Source organism: Thunnus albacares, chromosome 1, assembly GCF_914725855.1.
Source record: "Thunnus albacares chromosome 1, fThuAlb1.1, whole genome shotgun sequence".
NCBI lineage: Eukaryota > Metazoa > Chordata > Actinopteri > Scombriformes > Scombridae > Thunnus > Thunnus albacares.
The window spans coordinates 37,752,135-37,774,543 of record NC_058106.1 but is presented as its reverse complement, the minus strand read 5'-3'; the positions used below and the strand labels follow the sequence as shown (position 1 = coordinate 37,774,543).

The 22,409-nt window shown below is 41.8% G+C and overlaps 1 protein-coding gene across 18 annotated transcripts in view; it reads left to right on the top strand.

Annotated features, from left to right (window-relative positions):
- ppfia1 (PTPRF interacting protein alpha 1) overlaps positions 1-22,409 on the top strand; it is a 44,281-nt gene extending 21,872 nt beyond the window's left edge. Inside the window, exons 9-33 of one of the 18 annotated variants that reach the window (XM_044358127.1) lie at positions 57-191; positions 2,221-2,304; positions 2,414-2,545; positions 2,721-2,783; positions 2,963-3,042; positions 4,106-4,256; positions 4,675-4,680; positions 4,907-5,130; positions 5,221-5,452; positions 9,176-9,205; positions 11,555-11,679; positions 11,831-12,003; positions 12,112-12,205; positions 12,694-12,705; positions 13,887-13,968; positions 14,060-14,260; positions 14,580-14,642; positions 15,521-15,547; positions 17,686-17,861; positions 18,026-18,123; positions 18,266-18,441; positions 19,670-19,738; positions 19,874-20,042; positions 20,235-20,299; positions 20,619-22,409. In XM_044358127.1, the coding sequence (XP_044214062.1) occupies positions 57-191; positions 2,221-2,304; positions 2,414-2,545; positions 2,721-2,783; positions 2,963-3,042; positions 4,106-4,256; positions 4,675-4,680; positions 4,907-5,130; positions 5,221-5,452; positions 9,176-9,205; positions 11,555-11,679; positions 11,831-12,003; positions 12,112-12,205; positions 12,694-12,705; positions 13,887-13,968; positions 14,060-14,260; positions 14,580-14,642; positions 15,521-15,547; positions 17,686-17,861; positions 18,026-18,123; positions 18,266-18,441; positions 19,670-19,738; positions 19,874-20,042; positions 20,235-20,290 (2,658 nt within the window). In that variant the 3' untranslated portion in view covers positions 20,291-20,299; positions 20,619-22,409. Of the gene's footprint in view, positions 1-56; positions 192-2,220; positions 2,305-2,413; positions 2,546-2,720; positions 2,784-2,962; positions 3,043-4,105; positions 4,257-4,674; positions 4,681-4,906; positions 5,131-5,220; positions 5,453-9,175; positions 9,206-11,554; positions 11,680-11,830; positions 12,004-12,111; positions 12,206-12,693; positions 12,706-13,886; positions 13,969-14,059; positions 14,261-14,579; positions 14,643-15,520; positions 15,548-17,685; positions 17,862-18,025; positions 18,124-18,265; positions 18,442-19,669; positions 19,739-19,873; positions 20,043-20,234; positions 20,300-20,596 lie in introns of all 18 variants that reach the window. The other 17 variants (XM_044358117.1, XM_044358152.1, XM_044358101.1 and 14 more) reach the window with 17 other exon arrangements.

The window sequence follows — 22,409 nt, the reverse complement described above, 5'->3', positions numbered from 1 at the left end:
TTCTTCGACATCCTCGCCTAATGACTGTTTGCCTTTGGTTTGTTTATTGTTTGCAGACTGAGGACAGAAACCGGCAACTCCAGGAGAAGTTGGAACTGGCTGAGCAGAAGCTGCAGCAGACCATCCGCAAGGCAGAGACGCTGCCTGAGGTGGAGGCTGAGCTAGCACAGAGGGTAGCCGCCCTCACAAAGGTATCAGCACCTAACCCAACGTTTCCCTATATTCTTTGATACCAGCACACATACTGTTAGCAGGGCTGTTGGATTAGTTCCTTTACGTCGCAACAGCTCGGAGCGGAAGCTGCTGGGGAAGCCATTGTTTATGTTACTCCAAATATCCACAGGGATCTATTTTTAGAGATTTGGCTCATGTTTTTATCCATTTATAGTTTGAGCCTTTGTCTTGGACAACACACGCTGCAGCTGAACCTAGACAGGCAAACTTACAACCTTATTAGTATTGGATCTGGCTCGCAGCGCGTCTCTGAAGTTCAAGCTAAGATTCATTGTTACTCTCAGACTTTTACTGCAGAGACGTTTCACATCTTTGAACTAATCTCTGTCATTTCCACAGTTTCCTCTTTCTTGCTTTTTGTTCACTTTATTTAAACACACGAACACAAAACAGAAAGAAAAAACAAATCTAGAAGTAATAAGTCATTTGACCCAAACAAGTGTTACGCATAAAATTTAAAGATGATTCCAGATAAAACAGTAAAAATAACTTTAATGACAACATTACAGACCTAAAAGTTGTGACATGCAGATCTAGTTGTTGTAGGTGTTACATAATACACAAATAGAACAAACATTATATTCTAAACTTTCCATTTTTCCTTAAAGACATTAAGAACTAATAAGCATTAAAGGCCAGTTTAATTTCCCTCCACTCTTTAACTCTTCAGTGTCACGCTCCATCTTCACTGTTGACCCCCCCCCACACACACACACACACACACACACACACACACACACACACCTTCATGCATTTTTAATGATCCTGACTCATTTCCTCTTTGACTGGAGACACATAGTCGTCATACATGACATTAACATAAATCCTCCGTTCTCGTCTGTTCGGTGAAGCTCAACATCCCTCGTTGTGTTATTCCTCCTCTGACACGGTGCTGCCGTCACAGTATCCGTCTCCCTCCGACCACAACGTTTAATTGTGCTTAAACTCACATTAAATGTATCCTGTGTTCTCTCCTCTTCCTTGTCAAACCCCCTCTAGTGTGTTCTGTGTGGCTCTAAAGGCACTAAGACCCAGAAGAAGGTAGACCAGGTTTACTCAAAATGCTAATTCCAAATCCTGCTGGATACTGGAAGAAAACTCCCATTTTGTTCTGTTACAGATCTTAACCAGGCCAATAAAAAAAATTATTTAAAAAATGGTCAGAAATTCCAAACAAAAATACTGTCATCACTCCGTCTGATTTCAGTCATTGAAGCACCTGGTTAAGTGACGTAGCAGCTGTAGTATGTTATTTAGCCTGAAACCCGGCCCTGACCCGCCCGTTCCTATACGCCGCTGTGTTTGTGTTTTATGTGCTGGTGTGTTATGTTGCTCAGCACTTCATGCTGGTACCTCTCCTTTAGAAAACTTAATGTTTGGTGTCTAACACAAACAGGAAGTGCCAGCTGATTTGCTCAAAGACTTGTGGAGACCCCGCCCTTTACTAGATTACTAGAACAGGCTGTGTCGCAGAGAAATGATCAGACTATTGGCTTTTAAATAAATACAAGCCGATAGACTGATCCTTATTTTACACACACGTCTGTAGACTGTGATTTAATATTTAGTTGTATGGTAGAAATACTGCATTATGGGAAATACTGGCTGTTTTTTTTGTTTTTTCTGTGAGTTGTGTTGCTTTGCTGTCCTCTCCTGATGCAGCCGGTGCACGGTTCTCGGCTTGTAGCTGTAGGTTGACACATGTAGACTCATGCTTCCCAGACTGGTGAAGTTGGTGACCCCCATCCTTTTGAAGGACTTGAGCTTCGTCCCCAAAACCTCAATCAGGGCCGAGCTTATTTAGACCTTTTCTCGGCGAGGTCCTTCTCCAGGATGGATGACAAAGCACACTGCAGGGGAGATCAAAGCACAGCTCTAGAGACACTCATTAGATCTGATGAGAGGCCTGAATATACTGAGCCACTGATCTGTCTTAGTACAGGAAAGATAAAGGGTTTCCTATCCGTGTCGCCCCCCCGTTTTCAGGCAGAGGAACGCCATGGAAACGTGGAGGAGAGACTGAGGCAGCTGGAGGCCCAGCTGGAGGAGAAGAACCAGGAACTGCTCAGGGTGAGAAAGAGAGAGGAGAATCTGCTGTCATCAAACAAAACCTTTTACTGATATCGAGTCATTCTCAACATGCGCACCTTCTATAAATGTAACATTTCTGTTTTTGTAGGCACGGCAGCGAGAGAAGATGAACGAGGAGCACAACAAGCGTCTGTCGGAGACGGTGGACAAGCTCCTGTCAGAGTCCAATGAAAGACTCCAGCTCCACCTCAAAGAGAGGATGTCTGCTCTGGAGGATAAGGTGATTAACACAGACGTGTGGTTTATTGTTGGAACACTGTACATCGTCGCCATTATAAATATTTGTTGGGTCACTGTGCCAGTCCCATGACTGTTTGGTGGTGACATCATATGTCACGGTGCAATATTAGCAGCTCAGTCAGTGTTTATTTGCCAGCTTGTCTCTCTCTCTGCAGAATGCCCTGATAAGAGAACTGGAGCACACTAAGAAGTTGATTGAGGAGTCTCATCATGAGAAGGTGAGGGATCTTTGCCAAACTGTAGAATTACAGTGAAAAGCTGCTTCTTGTTTGGGGGGAATCTTTGTGTTCCTGTCATGATATATACTCTCTAGTGATGTTGACATTTTCCTTAAAGGCTTCAGGCTTTTTGAATCTCCGCCAAATGACAACATGTCTGTAAATGTTTTGTCTTATAGGAGCAGCTCCTGATCCAGATCGAGACCATGAGGGCAGAGAACGAGCAGGGCAGGAGCAGGAGCAACTCCTTACTACACGGGTAAGCTGTCTATTAAGAACATCCTGTATGTCACACACAACATAGAGAGATAGATAGATAGATAGATAGATAGATAGATAGATAGATGGATATTACTTTAGAGCTCATCAAAATATAAAAACTATCCAGTCAATCCAGGAGGGATTGAACAGTCTTATTGCCATGGAGACGGAGGAGCCGACTGCTGCAGCTTCTCCTCCGTCGCTCCAGGAGGCTGTAGACAGGCTGTCTGCTATTATACCATCATAGCTTTCAGTTTGATCTCAGCTGTGACAGGATGGTATCCTCCAGATTCACTCAGCCTCAACGAAAGAAGCTCTTCCCTCGATTAAACTCTTCTCCCCACAGAAACATCCGTCAACAACCGACAAAAAAACGACATAAACAAAGCAAAATTCAGCCAAAGTTGAGAGCTAGCAGACTTTGCTGCTGCTTGTTGAAGCGCATGTTTGGTTGTCATGACAACCAAAACCAGATGATGATCCATTTCATTGTTATTGTACATTTGTAAAGTAAAACAACAACATTTCAATAGTTTATTACACATTGAGTTAAATTAAAACATGAAATGTCAATAAATAAAAACTAAGATAAGATATAAAATGTTATAATGTAATATGCAAATAATCACAAATATGATAACAGTAATATTAAAGTTAAGCAGATAAATAAGTTAAACATAAATATGCAAAGAGAACGACTTAAAACTCCTGCAGCAGATTAATTATACACACATTTCTAATTATTGATAAGTTTAACAGAATCAATATAATTTCCATATTTAATAATGAATAATTCGATAGATTGGAGACATTTAGAAAACCTGTGAATATGAAATGTATGATGTAATGTAAGATCAGTAAGTTTAGTTGCATAATATAAAATAATATTCTGACTTGGTTTGTTTGATCAGCAAAATAAACCTCCAGTTTTCTCCAGAATGCTGCTGCGTACAAACTTTAAAAAAATAAATGTTTTATTTTGTCTTAATTTGTACATATTAGTACAGAAGAAACCATGTTTGTAGTCTTCCTGATCGGTTCATATGTGTGTTTTCTCCCAGACGGTCGCAGCTGGGCAGCACTCCAGACTTCAGATACCCGGTGTCGGCTTCCTCCATGATGGACAGTAACTCAGACCACTACGGCAGCGCTCTGGTGCTGAGGCGGCCTCAGAAGGGACGAGTGGCGGCGCTCCGGGACGAGCCATCCAAGGTGAGCTCCACACGACCCGTCCGCTGTACAAAACAATAGATTTATATCTGCTTAATTAATGTTAAAGGAATTCATCAGGTAGTTTGAAGATCTTACTTGTTAAACAACATGGACACCAGCAGAATCTGTGAGTGTCATAGATCATACGGGTTCCTGCGGGTTCCTGCTTACACTGAACACACTATAAACAAAGACGAGTGTTATCCAATCAAATGAGACGGCGAGAACTTCTGAATTCTTGTATGTTCAAGTTGAGCAGTTTTAAGTTCTTTTCACTTTTGAAATAATCTACTGGTTCGATCTTCTTCACTGTAACTGTTTCTTTCTCCTTCCTGCACCTGTTTCAGTCTTAATGTTTGAGTTCTTTTTGATGATTTTTCTTCTCCGTCTCTCTCTGTTTGCTTCCTCTGGACATCAGCGACATGTAAGTCAGTGTGGTGGCGATAACAGTGACAGTTACTTGTCTGTGTAGTGAATCAATGACCAATACTCAAGTATCCAGCTAACCTCCTCATCTCTCTGTCACCTCTCTCTCTCCCCTCATATATTTCTCTCTCCCCTCATATATTCCTCTCTCTGCTGTTTGAATACTCTCTCCCTCCGTTCTTTCTCCGTTTCCTGTTTTTATACCTTTCCGTGTGTTAATCCAGGTGCAGACTCTGAACGAGCAGGAGTGGGAGCGCATGCAGCAGGCCAACGTGCTGGCCAACGTGGCCCAGGCCTTCGAGAGCGACATGGACGCCTCAGACCTGGAGGAGGACCGAGAGACCATTTTCAGCTCGGTGGACCTGCTGTCCCCTGGTGGCCAGGCCGACGCACAGACCCTCGCCTTAATGCTGCAGGAGCAGCTGGATGCTATCAACAATGAAATCAGGTACACGACTTCCACATATTTAGATGAACCTTTTCAGCAGCAGCGCCTGAATTTAACTCGACTCTTATTTTCTTTTTTTAATCTTTCCAGAATGATCCAGGAGGAGAAGGAGAGCACAGCTATCCGGGCGGAGGAGATCGAGTGCCGGGTGGGCAGCGGCGACAGTCTGGGAGGACGTTTCCGCTCCATGAGCTCCATCCCTCCGTCACTGTGCGCCGGCTCCTCGTTGGGCGGCTCTCCCCCGGGCTCCGGCCACTCTACCCCCAGACGCATTCCCCGAAGCCCCAACAGAGAACTGGACCGCATGGGTGTCATGACCTTGGTAAACACTTCCTCTCCCGTCATATGTTTCCCAACCGGGACCGTATTTATCACCCCTCCGTGTCTAAAAAGCTTTATCCAGTTACGCCTCAGGAAACTCTAGTATTGCTTTCTCTCATTACACAAATCAAATAAGTCAGAATTAGCTTCCTGTGTGATTCTATTCATGGTGTCGTCTCGTATTTCAGGTCTAACTGTGTATTTTCACCTAATTATGCTTTTAACACTGACTGTGTTTATTTACTCTGTCTCCTCTCATCAGTATGATCAGTACTAATATTTTGTGTGTGCGTGCGAGAGTCTGTAACCATGTGTATATGTAACTGCCCCCCCCCCCCCACCCCCCGCCTGCCTGCCTGTAGCAATATTGCTATGATCCCTACGTCATCCAGAGCTCCCTCTCCCAGCAGACAGTAACTTACCTGCCCTATGGTGCAACCGGCTTCAGCCCCCCCCCTCAAGCTTATAGCTATGCACCGTATTTTCAGGTACCTGCAGATCTCTCCGCAGTCCCCTTCCTTCCTTCCTTCCTTCCTTCCATCCCCGGGTGGGTGCAGTCTGCCTCTAGCTTTCCGTTTGTTACCATAAGACACTTTGAACTTTTTTTTTTTTTTTCCGATTGTGTGCTACAAGAATAATCGTGATGATGCAGACGGAGCTTGTGTGTCAAGCTACTAATCAAAATATAATTAAATCAGGTAATATTATTTTAGAGATAAGAAGAATTGCACCGTTTGCCTCCTTTAAGCTCGGTCATGAAGATAAGACTTTATTGTCCCAGAAGGAAATTTGCCTTGGACGCACAATCATTCTGCTGTACAGTACCACAGAATTAATTCATGTCATACGTCTCATAAATATCCAGATAAAAAGTAGTTTTAGTGACAAAAACTTCCTCTGACTATTAGCAGTAAAATGATCTATAAGGAGTCTTTCAATGGCTACAAATGGAATCAGAAAAAGACGAGTAAACAGAAGATTTGTGTTAATATTCACCCTCAGACAGGTGCACATTGACAGCATAGTGAAATAGATTCAGTTTAGGCCAGTTAAGCTCCTTTTCCTCACACACCTGGCTGGTGGGTGTTTTGAAATATGTGCAGGTTGATCTGGGAGAGACTGCAGTGTGAAAAGATCCAAATGCTTCACAGAACAATTCCTTATTTAGCTGAATTTAGCAGGATAAAAAAGACATAAGCAAAGAAATGGTTTTATCGTCTTACGACAAAACTCCAGGCGACTGTCAGTCAGACCAATCATGATCTTGTGTCAATATTCTAGATACATGTGAATATTCAAACAAAGACATTAAAGGGAAACACCTCAACTGGTGAACAAAATTCCCCTTTTATGGTTAATACTAGCAGAACAAAAACATTGAACCTGCAGCTCCTGCACCTGTGAGCTCCTCCTGGGCGGCGTTTGTTTGTTAATCTCGTCTCCTCCTGTAACGTCACCTTGCTGTGTTGTACAGCACATCATCAGCATCAACAAATAAGAACAGATCGACATTTACTGCAGCTTACAGAGCCTTGTTACCAGGGGTGTGCCCGAATACAAATACATTGCACAAATAGTGGGTTTTATACAAATATTTGTTTCATACAAATATTTTAAAAATTATTTGTTTTTGGGAAGAAAAAAAAAAAAATAGATACCACTTTGCAGGTCGGTTACATTGTTATTTCAGTCTCTCTCCTCTATCAGGGGTAAGTCCCAACGGACTCTCCAGAACCTGTTGTTCCTCTTCTCCTTTCCACAAAGTTAGGTTGTAAAAAAATAGGCAATAAATGAAAAGTGCAAAGCAAGAATCACCTTTGAAGTTCTACTACATGTTACTTGGTGTTCTGTCTCTGTGTTATGGGTGTATAAATAGGTAGAGGTCTGTCTGCAATGAGGCGATGAGTAAAGCGTTAGTTCAGTAGTCAGCGCAGTCGTCTATGATCTGGGAGACTCCAGTTAGAGACCTGGTGTGGGGACCTCCTTCATAAGGTAGTTTATTCATCAACACTTATTGTAACACTTAAATTTTCTTAAATTAAAAGCGTAATAAAAACAAAAACAGGATTTTTAAGCCTCTTTCCACTTTTATTCGAATACAAATAATTTTGCTGCCTCAACAAATACAGATACAAATACAAATACTGGACTCTCTGCACATCCTTAGCTGTTACATTAGGAACACAGTTAACTGACCCTGACTGCCTGTTGAAATGACTGCAGCTTCACTTCTGTCGGGTTGACACTTTCTCCTGCAGCCACACTTTTTTTTTTTTTTTTAGTTGTTTCAAAACATGAGCTGGAAATTTTGAGGCCACTGTGACTCGTTTTTCCTGTGAATGTTGCAGCTGGTATTTCTCATCAGTCAGTCCTGTCAGGAATTTGTGATCTTGCGATTGCAATAATTAACCCGAGTTCAAGCATTTCTTCGGTCCCTGTAAGATTTCCAGGAGGGGAAAAAAAAGGTCACCGATCACTGCCCCTTTTTCCTTTTATGTGTCACATTTATTGAAGCTAGATAATAAAATAATGAAGTCATCGCTCATCAGCTTGATTGCAGCGCGGTTATCGTCTAACTGGACTGGTTGTGGAAAGCTGGCGCTCTGTTCTGCTGACAGCGGAGGACTCCAACAGTTCATGAAGTTAATTGAACTACGGCTGTAAAACATCAGAGACATGAAGGGAGCGCTTGCTTTTAGTTTGGCAGATAAAGCCTGAGAAACAACTGTCAGCTTTAACCAGATGTTTTATTTTAATCTCGTCTCGTGAACTTTCACATCTGTCAGCAAGGCATCGATGAAACCGGTCGAAACTCCTAAATAAAGAGACACTGGAAGAAAAGAAGCATTTTGGGTGATTAAATTAACTTTCTGCTCACCCTTCAATTTCCTCTTCCTGTTTCCCTTTTATAGCTCTCTAATCTCTTCCGTGCCCTGGCCTCACTGTGTCAGTTGAGGAAAGGAAATGAGTGATTAGGTATTTTTCTCCTGGGGCAAAATAAACTCCCATAGAAATGTGGCAGGCTGATGGTTTATTTGCTCTGCTAATGCCAGGCCTGTGAGGAATGCAGAGGGGGGGAAAATTCCCCCCCCCACCCCCCCCAACCTCCCACCTCCCCTCTTTTAGGTGCACAATGGAAAATATGTCTACAACAGCTCTGTTTCATAAATTCAGGTGTCACACTGCTCTCAGCCAAGTCAAAGCAAAACTACCCAGCTAACGTTTAAACTAACTGTTTCATAGCACCTGTGATTTCAACACTCTGATGTTCACCAGAGGTAAACCGCTCACCGACTTAGTTATCCAACTTATTAGTGTTTGTAAAAGTTTCCCTCCAACTTCACTACATCACTTTATCTGAGCGAGGCTGCACCCATCCAACCCTGTTCCTGACCCGACCTCCGGCGTGGTTAGTTTGCTGTGTCTCCTCTTCTTCACTCCTGCAGGCTTTCTCTCCAACAACTGTACAATAAAACAGTTTCTCTGGATCTCCGCTGCTCTGTGTGTGTGTGTGTGTGTGTGTGTGTGTGTGTGTGTGTGTGTGTGTGTGTGTGTGTACTTTAGTGACAGTTTACACGGGGTAAATGTGTATCTTGTTCTGATTTCCGGCTCTTGTGTGTTTGTGCATGGCTTGGTTCCACTGCTTGGTCTGTCGTGCGTCTCACTAACAGCTTTTTCTCCTCTCTCTCTCTCTCCTTTTTTTTTTTTTTGCTCCATGCTTCAGCCTAGTGACCTGCGCAAGCACCGCAGGAAGGTAAACTAGAGACCTGCTTCACTGGGCACTCTTACTCTCACCCCCCCCCCCCCATCATGTCCCAACCCTAGGACCCCCCCCCCCATCCCTCCAAGTACAATCCACAGCTTTAGTTTCTCCATCATACTCTGCAATGTAGCATCTAATACAACCTCATACTCTCCCATCTGCAAATACAGTATATAACAAAACTGAGTACACTCCTGCTTAATATCACTAAAATGTTAAGTATCCTTTGCATTTAATAGACTTTTATTTGTTTTTAGACAATACTTAAGAAGAATTAAGCTTGTTCACTTGAAAACAGAATGTTTGACTCAAGTATAATGAAAGGTCCATATTTAAGGACATCCATCATTCATCAGTGAGACTCTGATGACAGATTGGGTCCTCCTGTGCAGGGACGATATTAGTCAAGAACAAATCTGTGGAGAGATGTTCTGTCATTGTTCACAGATCATTCTTTTTGTCGCTCTACCTTCCTCTTTAAAACACTCTAAAGGTTTTCTATATGATTCAGGTCAGGGGTCGTACTTGGCCGGTTCATAGTTCTCACTTTCTTCTTCTTTTAAAAAGTGATATTTTTTTTTCCAGCGTGTTTAGGATCTACCGTCGCTGCGGTAGTCCCGGCCAGCTCCGCGCCAAACACGCCGCACCCCGTCTGATCCGAACAAATTTACTTTGGTTTCATCTGACCAAAGGATGTGCTGCCAGTATTCATCAGGCTTCTTCTCGTGCTCTTTGGCAAAGTTTAATCTTTCAGTTTTGTGAGTAATGGTTTTTCTTTTTGGATGTCGTCCATAGAGGTTGACTTCATGCAGTGTCCTTCGCGCTGTGTGAGCAGCCACTGAAACACCAGTTTCCACAGATAATCCTTGTGCCAAGTCAGAAGCACTTAACCCGTCTTACCCTGTTTTTCAATGCAAGGATGCGTAAATAGTAAATTGTGCGTGCTGTAATTTTTGGGCAGCTGCACCTTTCTGTTATTGGTAGTATGGTTCCTCCTGTTGCTCCGAACCACTGCTGCAGCTGTGTTCTGGCTTCTGTTCAATAGCTTACTGAGGATTTTATTCCCTCTCACGTCTTTATGACGTCTCACAATCTGGTTTCTTACTTGTTCGTGTGGAGCCATGTTGCATTAAACACAACTCAGGTCAAACTGAGAAAGTTTTGGTGTTCACAGGTTCTTTTATTACCTTGTTCAGGCAGTCGGTCTTAATTTGAAGTCACAGGTGTAATCATCTTTCTATCAGTGGTCACAGGATTGTATTTTCAATTTTGTTTGTTTCTAATGACAAATGAGATCAAATACCGTAAAAATACTACAGTTATCGTAAGAACGACTTTGAATCATTTAACATTTTAGTGATATTGCACAGGAGTGTAACTCAGTTTTGTTATATACTATATATGAAAGTATTGTAATATGATGTGAGAAGCTACACAGCGTCTTTCAGGGCCTTCATCTTTTCCACCATCGTAGCGGCACACAGAGGTATCACTCTGGAACCACTGATAAACTGATAAACAGAAAATAAACCAGCAACTATTTTATTTATTAATTAGTTGTTGAAAAGTTTCAAATGCCAAATGAAAATCTTTGTTGGTCGGACAAAACAAGCAATTTTAATACGTCACCTGGGTTTTTTTGAAGTTGTCGTTCGCATTACTGAAAATTGCATTAATTACAACCCTAAATGAGTCAATAAAACATTGTTTGTGGAAACTATGGGATACTAAATAAGTCACTTAAACAGTTCTCAAAATTACATTTTTGCTGTGCTACTTTTATATAATTGTAAAAAGTGGAGACAAGAATGTGTCGTGACGAACGACACGAGAAACACAAATCAAGATTTTTTTTAAGACACAACTTATTAGCAGGATGTATGCTAATCACTGAGGTTTACAGAGCCTTTGTAAATGTAACACAAATTATTAAATAGTAATTTAAACAGGTAAAGTAGGTTCCCTGTTCAGAAAAAGCCGTCATTTCCACCACGTCTTCTTTCATAATTATATAAGTAAGTCAAATATAAGTAAGTCAGTATCCTTTTTTTTCTTCTTGCAGAAATACTGCAGAGTGAATTCTTCTAGGTTAGTTGGACAAAGTGGCCGTAACGTTCACAGTGAACTCAGGTGTTGAGGGCTGGTCACCCCACAACACTGACTAATCTTTTAAAGCTACGCGGTACAAAAACTATAGCATAATTTTAATGAACCACCTTTTTATTCAACAGCCGTGTTTGCAAATTAAGGATGTTTTTCTTTTTTTCCCCACTTGTGGTCTGAACAGTGAAACCAGAACGATAACCTTCACTAACATGCATCTCTCTCACTGCTACACAGTCTGCTCAGGATGACAAAGCCACTATCCGATGTGAGACGTCGCCCCCCACCACTCCACGCTCCATGCGCCTGAACAGGGAGGCGGGGCACGCTGCCAGCCATGAGGACATCAGAGACATCCGAGGGTAACGCCTGTTCCACGTCACCTGAAGAAATTGTTTTATACCTTCACTTTCTTTAGGGCTGAACCTGAGAGGTGTCTAGAATTTTCCAACGTACCTCTTTGGTCTCTCTGTTCTCTCTCTCTTATCTCGTCAATCCTCTCTGGTCCCACAGTCTGGCCGGCCTGCAAGACGGCCAGGGCAGTAACCCCAGCAGTAGTAACAGCAGCCAGGACTCCCTCAACAAAGCAGCCAAGAAGAAGAGCATCAAGTCTTCCATTGGACGCCTCTTTGGGAAGAAGGAGAAGGGTCGACCCAGCATTCCTGGCAAGGACTCTCCTAGCCAAGGTTAGACACTAGGCTCAGGGTTTTTACTCCTCTACAGCACACGTTCATGTAAATGTTACGCCGTTCCATGCTAGCAGCTCTGAACACGGTGTTTGTGCATCTTCCTAGCTGGCACTCCTGAAGCAGAGAGCTCTCCTAAGGATGGTTTGGGAATGGGCACCCTGGGAGGACCTGCAGAGAAGAACAGGAAGCAGCAGAAGAAGTAGGTGTCTTCCTCACAATCGACTCGCTTTCTTCTCTCTATATGATTTATTTAGACTGAGAAAAAGGTTTTTAAAGATAACAATATATGACACCCTGTTGTGCAGGATGCTGATACCGGAGTACAGTGTTAATAATAATGTTCACCGTTAAGAGTCCATGAGTTATTGTGGGCTCGGTGCTCCCGCTGCAGTCCAGAGCTGGCTCACACGCTCACTCCCCGCCACCTGGCTCACACGCTCACTTCTATCAGCTCATCTTCTTCCATTCCACACCCAGTTGTTTCCACTGCAGTCATCTCCCACAACCATTTTATGTGTGTTTCCCTCATTTGTAGTTTTGTGCAATAGTATTGCTAGTTTTTTTGTATTGCTTCCATGCAGCTTTTTAAAGTAGCATCGATTCATTCTTTCTCTTTATTGTTTTGCCAACCTCCCCCCCTCTTCTTTTTTTTTTTGTTTTATCATCCTCTTCTCATTCCATGTGTAGTCCAAAGACCGGGTAAGTTGGTTCATAATTGCTTTTGCTTCGCCTTATCTTCTTCCCCACACTCGGCTTCACGTTGACCTCGCTGATAACTCTCGATGACCCCGAACGACTGTCCCTTTCCAACGTCTGATGGCTTTTCCATGCTGCTCTTTACCCTGCTTTCCACAGAGCAGCTTAACTAACTGGAATGTGTGTGCTGATTTTTTTATTGAGTGACAAATTTTCCTCTTGCAGTTTTCCTACCAAAGCATGAAGTTATACATAACAATGTTTGGAAGACAGTTAATGAAAGAATTCAACCAAATATGTTTGTTTTTTTTTTTTTTGTGAGTTTTCATGTCTGTAAAAGATCATGTCATTGACATCAGTGTGTTGTCCTCAGAAGTATGTTGTTAATTAAAACTTTTGTACTTATCTGTTAATCTTTTTGATGGGCTTGTTGTTTATCAGCAGTATGTGGCACACAGCCCCATCTAGTGGCCAAATACAGACACTTCCTTTTATTTTATAGCATCAGTTATGACTTGTTGACATGCTAGTGAATTTTAGCTGCTTCCAACATCCCCCCCAAAAAACCTCCCAAGGATTCTCCACTAATGGCATCGTTCCTTCATGAAGAACTGAGAATGTGCATGAAATGAAATATTTAGAAAGGTTTTCCTGTCCTAAATACTCACCTCTATGCATGTCAATGTCCCCTACGGTTGTAGAGGAATGCTTCCATACTAAGTGGACTCTTAAAGCACTGGTTCTGGGAGAAAACTCAGTCCTGAAGACCTGGTTAAGACCGCCAGTCAACTCCCAGAAGCTTAACCAAAGAACCATCTGGTTGAACCTGGATAGGCTGAGGAGGTTTTGACAAACTCTTGTGGTCATTACAGGCCAATATTTTTGCTAAAACCTTTAAACAAGGACTTTCTGCCAAAGGTTTTCCAGATGACTGTGTCTGTGTTTGAGTCTTCCTGGGGTCTCTTCTTCTTCTTTGTTTTCTCTCAGACTCCTGCTGTCTCTTCTGAACGTGCATGTCAGCTGATGTCATTGGTCGGGTTTGTTTATGTGCTCAAACGTGGGAATGTGGGAGTTTTGGTGGGTCTGTGGATCTGGGTATGTGACGGTGTATGTATGTGGGTTTTTTTTTTTGGGTGAGTGAACTCTTATTGCATTGTGGCTTAAATACCTTTATTGTGTGTTAGGCATGAATTACTGGAGGAGGCTCGCAGGCAGGGCCTGCCGTTCGCCCAGTGGGACGGACCAACCGTCGTGGTTTGGCTGGAGGTACAACACTTGACACAAACGATCCGAAAACCATTCAAACCAGTAACACGTCCGTTAGCGTTTAACTGATGATACCCTCCCTCTCCACCAGCTGTGGGTGGGCATGCCGGCGTGGTACGTGGCCGCATGTCGCGCCAACGTGAAGAGCGGAGCCATCATGTCGGCGTTATCGGACACGGAGATCCAAAGGGAGATCGGCATCAGCAACCCGTTACATCGTCTAAAACTTCGCCTGGCCATCCAGGAAATCATGTCGCTCACCAGCCCTTCTGCCCCGCCCACCTCCAGAACGGTAACGTTTGGAATAACAAAGCGGACAAACACGCAGCACACTGGATACACACACATAGCTGACTGTCACCTGAATGCAGATACTGTTGTCAAACCCCTCTCGGTCTGATCGAGCATGTTACTGATTAACATTTTAACGACTTGATTTATTTCCTAACAACAATAACAATAATAATTAAAGAAACGCTTCTTGATCTTTTTCTTTTTTTCCATCCCGCTCTTCTCCTTCTGTCTGTCTGTCTGTCTGTCATCACTTCTTCCCCCTCTTTGCACACTTGACTCACTTGTGATTGGGGGTGGGGTGTGTGTCAAATGATCAGACCACAGGAAACGTTTGGGTCACACATGAAGAAATGGAAAGTTTGGCAGCCACACCTCCCACGGTTAGTCGACCCTGATTGGCTGGACACTGGTGGCTTCTCGCATCTGCGGTGACCGTCGGGGGGGGGGGGGGCTCGTTCCAAGTTGCTCAGAGGGCAGCAGCTTCTCACTCCATTACATGCAGATGTTAATTTTGACACTTTATTGTGATCCAGTGTTAATTTAAGATAATTACTTAAAGGCTTAAAGGGCAACTTGGAACAAGACCTTTGTCTCTCCGCTAGTTTGTGATTTTTTTTGTCCTAGTTGGTATCAGTAGTTTTCTCTTCCTTTATACATCCTGTTTGTGTGTGTTTGCTTTACAGTAGCTAGTGTTTTGTGTGTGTGTGTGTGTGTATGTGTGTGTGTGTTAGTGCTGTATGATTAATTAGTGAAACCCTGCTGCTTACATCACCGCACTTTGTTTTTCTGTTTTTGAACAAGCTATCTGAAACAGCAGCCAGAGAGAACAAGCCTGAAGGAATTATTAACTTAGTACAGATGTTTCTAGAACAGTGTAATTTATCAGGGTTGGGCGATATGACTGTGGTAGCTTCTCCTTTTACTTAGAACAATTTTGGCAATTTTGCAAATCAATAGGCAGGTCTGTTTTATTGGAATAATGGATTTTTATATGATTTTTGCATAGATGCGATGAAATAGTAAATTAATATACCATAATAGACGTTTATATCTATATCGCCCACTCCTACAGTGTGTTTCTCGTTGTTTTGTCCCCTGTTTTTTTTATTTCCTCGTTGATACCTTACTATTAATTTGTCCGGCTCGTTGTTTGAGTTTTATGTTTCCACAGTAAGCTGCTCTAACCAGCACTGCTGCCTCACTAACCCCCGCCTTTCTTTTCTTCTCACCATGCTCACTCTAACCATGCTAACACCAGGAGGATGACGAGGGCAGCTGGGCCCAGGTTTGCACACATTCCCCCCCATAACCCCCCCCACCCCCACCTCAGCTCACTGTCTTAGCGCTACTACTCCTAACACCACCTTTTACTCAGTGTTCATTCTTTTTTTGTTTTTGAAGTATCTCGTAGAGACGATGCCACAGTTTCCTCTCTGTATCACCACCAAGGCTGCATTTACAACACGCATGTCTGGACTGGTCCAGTTTGACTCATTCATACTTTAGAGACATTTGAATTTGGATTCTTTCCAAATACAGAAAAAACAGCTGAAATAATGAGTCTCTGTCTTCTGTTGTTAGTACAGAGGAAACTGCTTATAGTGATCACGTCTGTCCGGGTCCAATTGATCACTATAAGTGGTTGATCATCATTTCTTTCTTTATTTCTCATGCAGATTACAGTCTAGTTGATATTTGTATATTTATTACATGAATATAAAGTAATGAAACAGACAGCAGCCAATAGTGCTGCAGCCGTTAAGTTCACATCATACATGTATCATGGGATTAAAGTAAAAAATGTAAAAAAATTCCATATGTTGTCATGTATGAAAACACCCAAAATGAACACTGTAAGCAGTCTGCTTGATCACTATAAGCATATTATTTAAACAGCGTTTTTATAGGAATGATTTTTGATCCATATGAGCAGTTTCCACTGTAGTCAGAACAAAGTCTGAACCAGCTGCAGGAAACAACCCAGAACAAGGTTTTATACCTGAACACACACATAATGGTGCAGACATCAGTCAAGCTGAAATATGGGCAAAAAATATGTATATTTACACAAATAAACAAATTACGGTTTAACCACAGGAAAATCATCTAAAATATAAAACAAATAATCATCATTTACAATAATAGAATTAGACTCAGTTCACACCTGGTGATGAGATGATCTTGAACGTGATCAGAAATGCAATTAAGAAGTAAAGAGGCTGAATTTATCAGTGTTTTATACATAATGTATGTTTTAAAAATGCAGACTGTAAGCATTATTAGTTAAGATTAGTCGTCTGCTGGTGTTGCAGGCGGGCTGATGGATGGTAGAGATCACAGAGTCGGATTAAAATTCAGTGTATTGACAATATGACATCATATCTATTCAGTTTGAGATTGATTACATTCAACGACAGACTTGATGTTCGGCGTCAGAACATTCAGTAAAGTTTCAGTCTTAATTACAACTTGGATGTTAACGTGATGGTTGAGCTTAAAGAGCAGCGTCGAGGTTTCAGGAGGAAACGTGTGGTGACTGGTTTGTTATCACAGGTTTCGTCACTGGCGGTTACTGTACAGTGAATCAGTTTCCTGTGTTAAAACCACAGTTAGTGTTTGAAGAGTTAACCAACAGCTCTGCAGACTATAACGAGCTGTCGTCATTGTTTAAAGAGACGTTATGCAACAACATGTACGAGCCCTGATCAGTCCGACTTCACTGTCGCCTGTTACAATAAGATAAAGATCATTATCTTATTGTATAAATAAATATTATCTTACTGCATAAAGATCACTTAGCAAACCTTCTACATCTAAACTTTGCTTTATTTTTATACTTCTAGTCAAAGATTGATGAGTAACCTAAATGATTCTTGGTAAATAAAAGATTCTTCATTAATTTAATACCATTTTAAGAAGTAAAGTAACATATATAATTAAACATGCGTGTGTTTAAGTTTACGTAATTGGAAATTATTTACTTTATTATATATTTATAATTATAATTGGGCACCTGTGGCAGACAGAATACTGTAATATTCACTGTATCATAACAGTTGAACTCTATCAAAATCAACATACAGACTCAACACCATTAATCAATAATCTGACTGGGATCTTTAGTTATGAAGAGTTGATCTTTATTATCATACAGAGGAATTAGTGTGAAAGTTTACTTTACATGTTAAAACCCTCCTAAAAATTACAAATGTAAGAAAATATGAACTAGATATTAAATAATAGTCAAATCACTGTCGTGTATGTTGATAAAAGTGTCAATAAGCTGCTTTACATGTCACATCTTTGTTGGTGTTAGTGCTGATCATCAGTATCCTGGAGTAGTTTCTTTATATATGAACAAAACTTTCCAACCGTTCTACATGAACACAGACGCCAGTTAAACCTCGTGTTTTCTGACCGCAGACGTTGGCGTACGGGGACATGAACCACGAGTGGATCGGTAACGAGTGGCTGCCCAGTCTGGGTCTGCCGCAGTACCGCTCTTACTTCATGGAGTCCCTGGTGGACGCCCGCATGCTGGACCACCTCACCAAGAAAGACCTGAGGGGACAGCTGAAAATGGTGGACAGCTTCCACAGGTTAACATCTTTATATTATCATCAATGACTTATAGAGCTCTACTGTTGTCCTGTTAAACACAATCAGGTAACTAATAGGCTTCCAAATAAACAATAAACAACTGTGTGTGTGTGTGTGTGTGTGTGTGTGTGTGTGTGTGTGTGTGTGTGTGTTTGTGCAACAGGAACAGTTTTCAGTGTGGAGTCATGTGTCTGAGGAGGCTCAACTATGACAGGATGGAGCTGGAGAGGAAGAGAGAAGAGTCTCAGCTGGAGCTTAACGGTAACAAACATCCTGCTGATTAATCAATACGACTAGAGACATGAAATGTATCAATACACGTCCGTCCAGATGACTTATATTAGATGTTTTATCGTACACCGTCTGAGTTGCTCTAAAGCTGGAGTTGTGTTCTTTAACGCAGACGTGCTGGTGTGGAGTAACGAGCGTGTGATCAGCTGGGTTCAGGCCATCGGGCTGAAGGAGTACAGCAGCAACCTTTACGAGAGCGGAGTCCACGGAGCTCTGCTGTCCCTGGACGAGACCTTCGATCACAACGCTCTGGCCCTCCTGCTGCAGATCCCCACACAGAACACACAGGTGCGCACACACACACACACACACACACACACACACACACACACACACACACCGTTTACACCGAGCCTTCAGTTCCTCTTGATGATCAGAACAGGTGTTGAGTCAGGATAAAGATGTTTATGACTCATTCTAAAAGAATTCATTCAGTTTGAGGCTGGTTAAACTTCTCCGTCTGATCAATGGAAGGAATTTTGATGACCTTGTTTTTTATGGAGGAGTCGAACTGAAGGCTGGTCGTCTGTTCAACAGCAAAACCAGCAGCAGTCAATCAAGTCCTGTCAAGTATTTGCCCTGTGAGGAGAGATGGAAGAGTTCTTTATGATTGTTGACTGAAGAAAACACAAATGAATGTGTGTTTACATCCACTTACTGTTATGATGTAATTAATAGTTGGTGGCGACAAAGACTCCAGTTGGACAGAAGACACAAGAAGATTAAAGGAGCTGCAAAGCTCAAACGATGGAAAACATGATGGAAATATGACATTTCTGTTAGTTTCATGTATTGATGTGAGGAAGGTTACAGCCTCCTCATCATTGCTCCACACACATCTGATGTTTTCAGCTCTTCAGTGACGTTTAAGTCACATGATTCATGATGTCATCATTCATTCACTAAGTCCATTAATTCCACCTCAGACGAGAGGAAAAACTTTTTTTTTTAGCAAATAAACTTTAGAAAGTTTCCACTCAGGGTTTTAATTTTTATTATTATTGTATTTATTTATTTTCTAATGAAAATGCTCATAAAAAACAGTGGATGGAAATACTTTAATTATCATAAAAACATCCTCTATTAATAGTGCAATAATAATAGACTCAAACAGCACTTCATTCACAAGTATAAGTGAATAAATGGACAATAAAATATGTCAAATAAAAGAAGGAACACCTGCAGTATTCAAGAAATAACTGAAACACATGATTGTCAAGATCAGAGCAAGTCAAATAATATGATACAATATAATATAATATAATATAATATAATATAATATAATATAATATAATGCCAGCCTCTGGAGGTAAGACGAGATGTGATAAAAGATGTCAGTGTAGTAAAATTAGTTTTACTGTTTCAGCTAAAACTGTGTGATGTGTTCATTAAAAGGTTTCAGACTGAGAGTCAGTGTGTGTTGATCTGTGTGATGTTGTCATATCTCACCTCAAAGGGATTAATGTCTGATATTATTTAACTCGATCTGTGTTTCTCCTCCTCTTGTCTCTTACAGGCCAGAGCCACTCTGGAGCGTGAATACAACAGTCTGCTGGCGATGGGCACGGACAGGAGGATGGAAGAGGTGACACACACACACACACACATATACACACACACACACACACACACACATGCACACACTCGTAACACAAACTGAGTGATAAATTATGTTTGAAACTCTCCACCCTCCTCTCTCTCCACCTCGTCTCTCTCCCAGGATGACGATAAGAACTTCCGGCGCGCTCCTTCATGGAGGAAGAAGTTCAGGCCCAAAGACATGAGGGGGATGTCCTTGGGCGCGTCAGATACCCTGCCTGCCAACTTCAGAGTGACCAGCAGCGGCGCGGCATCTCCCTCCACGCAGCCAAAGAGGAGCCCGATGGACGGTAAGCAGAGGAAGAAAACACCTCCGCGTGTGCATGTGTGATACGCTCCGTCATCGCTGCTAGAACTCCTCCGTGTTACTCTTAAATTCTTCTCGAATGGCTTGAATCTGCTTTTGCCGTTTTTGATTATGATGCTGTGACGACTAACGGCATGTCTTTGCATGTGATTTTCTTGCCGCCATGGAAACGCAGGAAGTCAGTCTATACAGAGGCTGGACACTGCCACAGTCAGGACCTACTCTTGTTAACACACAACGGTAAGATCACACAAAACGCACGTTTACCTCACTGCAGACCTCACTGCCTCCTCTCTCTCCAAAGCAGAAACGCAGCTTTCTCGTGTTCTAGTTCTCGCTCTAATAACGCACGTTTTACGCCTCTCCTCCTCCTCCTCCTCCTCCTCCTCTTCTTCTTTCCCTTTGTTTCTCCTCCCTCCACCCGTCCAACCATCCATCCATCCATCCATCCATCCATCCATCCATCCCCCGGCTTCTGTCCTGCTTCCCTCCTCTTGTGTCTCGTTCATCTCTCCTCTCTTCTTCCCCTTTTCTCAGTTTATCCTCATTATTTCTATAGGTAACCGCTGGTCAGAAGATGAAGGGGAATTCCCTGCGTTCAAGACCAGGATGATGAACTGAAATGACTTGCAAGGACACTAAAAAGATGTTTTTTTTTTTTTTTTTTTTGGTCGTCATCACAGAGAAAGAACTTACTCACCAATCTCAGTATCCCTAAAGGAAACTTTCTAGATTTATCTACATTTGTTATTATATTTATGTAAACCAATGGGACATTTAATTGATTTTAGAATTACTATGTAATCCTTTTTTTTTTTTTTTTGCCTCTATCCCCTTAATCAACCCCCCCTTTTTAAAAAAAAGCATCATTTCCCCCACTGTGCCCGCATTAAGCTCAGCTCTCAGATGTATGTAACTGAATGTTTCAATTGTCTGGAGTTTGTATATTTCTACCAACAGACATTTTATCTAATCTTTTTTATAATCCTGATTCTATTGACCAGATGTTTGTTTTCCTTTCTTTGATTTGAATTCTAATCAATGAATTTTGCTCAAGTGACTTTCATATGTGATATAACTTAATTCTATATCCTTTTGCCATTTTTAACTGTTGTAATTTTTTTTTTTTTTTTTTTTTTTTTGTAGCTTATGACTTGTGATTTTGTGTAAATGCAGCTCTTATCTAGGTCAATGGATGTGTGTGTGTGTGTATGTGTGTGTGTGTGTGTGTGTGTGTGAATATCAGACAAAATTTGCTGGACTGTTTCACAAACTGCTCAACACTGTGAGTCAACCATCACCGTTAAAAAAAAAATAACTGCTGGCAAGCCCAGGTGATGGTGACACGACAGATATCATGTGAAACACAGTATATTTTCCTCTTTTTTTTCTCTCTCTCTTCTTTATTTTCCATATCTGCGATACCAAAATGAAACTCTTGAATTAAAGAATTAAAAGCCATATATATTATCAGTAGCAAAACAAAAACAAACACACACACACAGAACAGAGGGCTACTTCTTTCGGACGCGAGTGAAAACAGAATTCCAGGTTCTCTCTAGTTGACCTTGCATGCCGAAACACTTTATCACCTCCCCGCCACACCCGGCTCGTCCCTTTAACAAAAACAAACCCCCCCCTCTCCCCTCCTTCCTACTCCTCCTCCCTCACCTCTGGAGGAACGCACCGACGGACTCACTCGTACCGGATGACATCAAAACGTACAGATGAGTCCAAAAGTGCGGCATCTCCTACGATGGACCAACTTCACCGAGGCCTCAGTCGATCCCCGCTGTGACTAGATGACCCTCAAGGCGGCGAGATCCACCCACAAAAAAACCTTTTTTTTTAAAAAAAAACAACAAAAAAACACTTTGTACGAAGACTTCATATCAAGCCTTATTGTTTCTTAACTCCTCTCTCTCTTGTCTTCTGTTCTTATTTATTATTACTCATTCACGTTGTGTTTCGTCAGTTATACTTTCAGAGTAAAAGCCCCTCCTCCCTTCCTCCTCCTCCCCCCTCCCTCGTTTGCTCCTCATGTCTAAGTTCGTCACCGCTCATAACACAGGTTCCTCCGTTAGCTTCCACGCTAACGAGAAGAAACCGAAGAGTTTTTTTTTTTTCTTTTCACCCTTCATGTAGTCGACGCTTCAGTAGAGATTTGTTTCTTTCTGTTTGTGATTTTAGTCATTTATGCACAATGCAAATCATGTTGCTGTTGTTTTATTTCCTGCTCTTCCCGTTGAATCTTCTGATCTTGTAACAATGATGTACAGTCTGAGTACTTATAAACTATTTTTATCACAGTATTATTTATTGCTTACTTTCAATAAAATACTGAAACTTA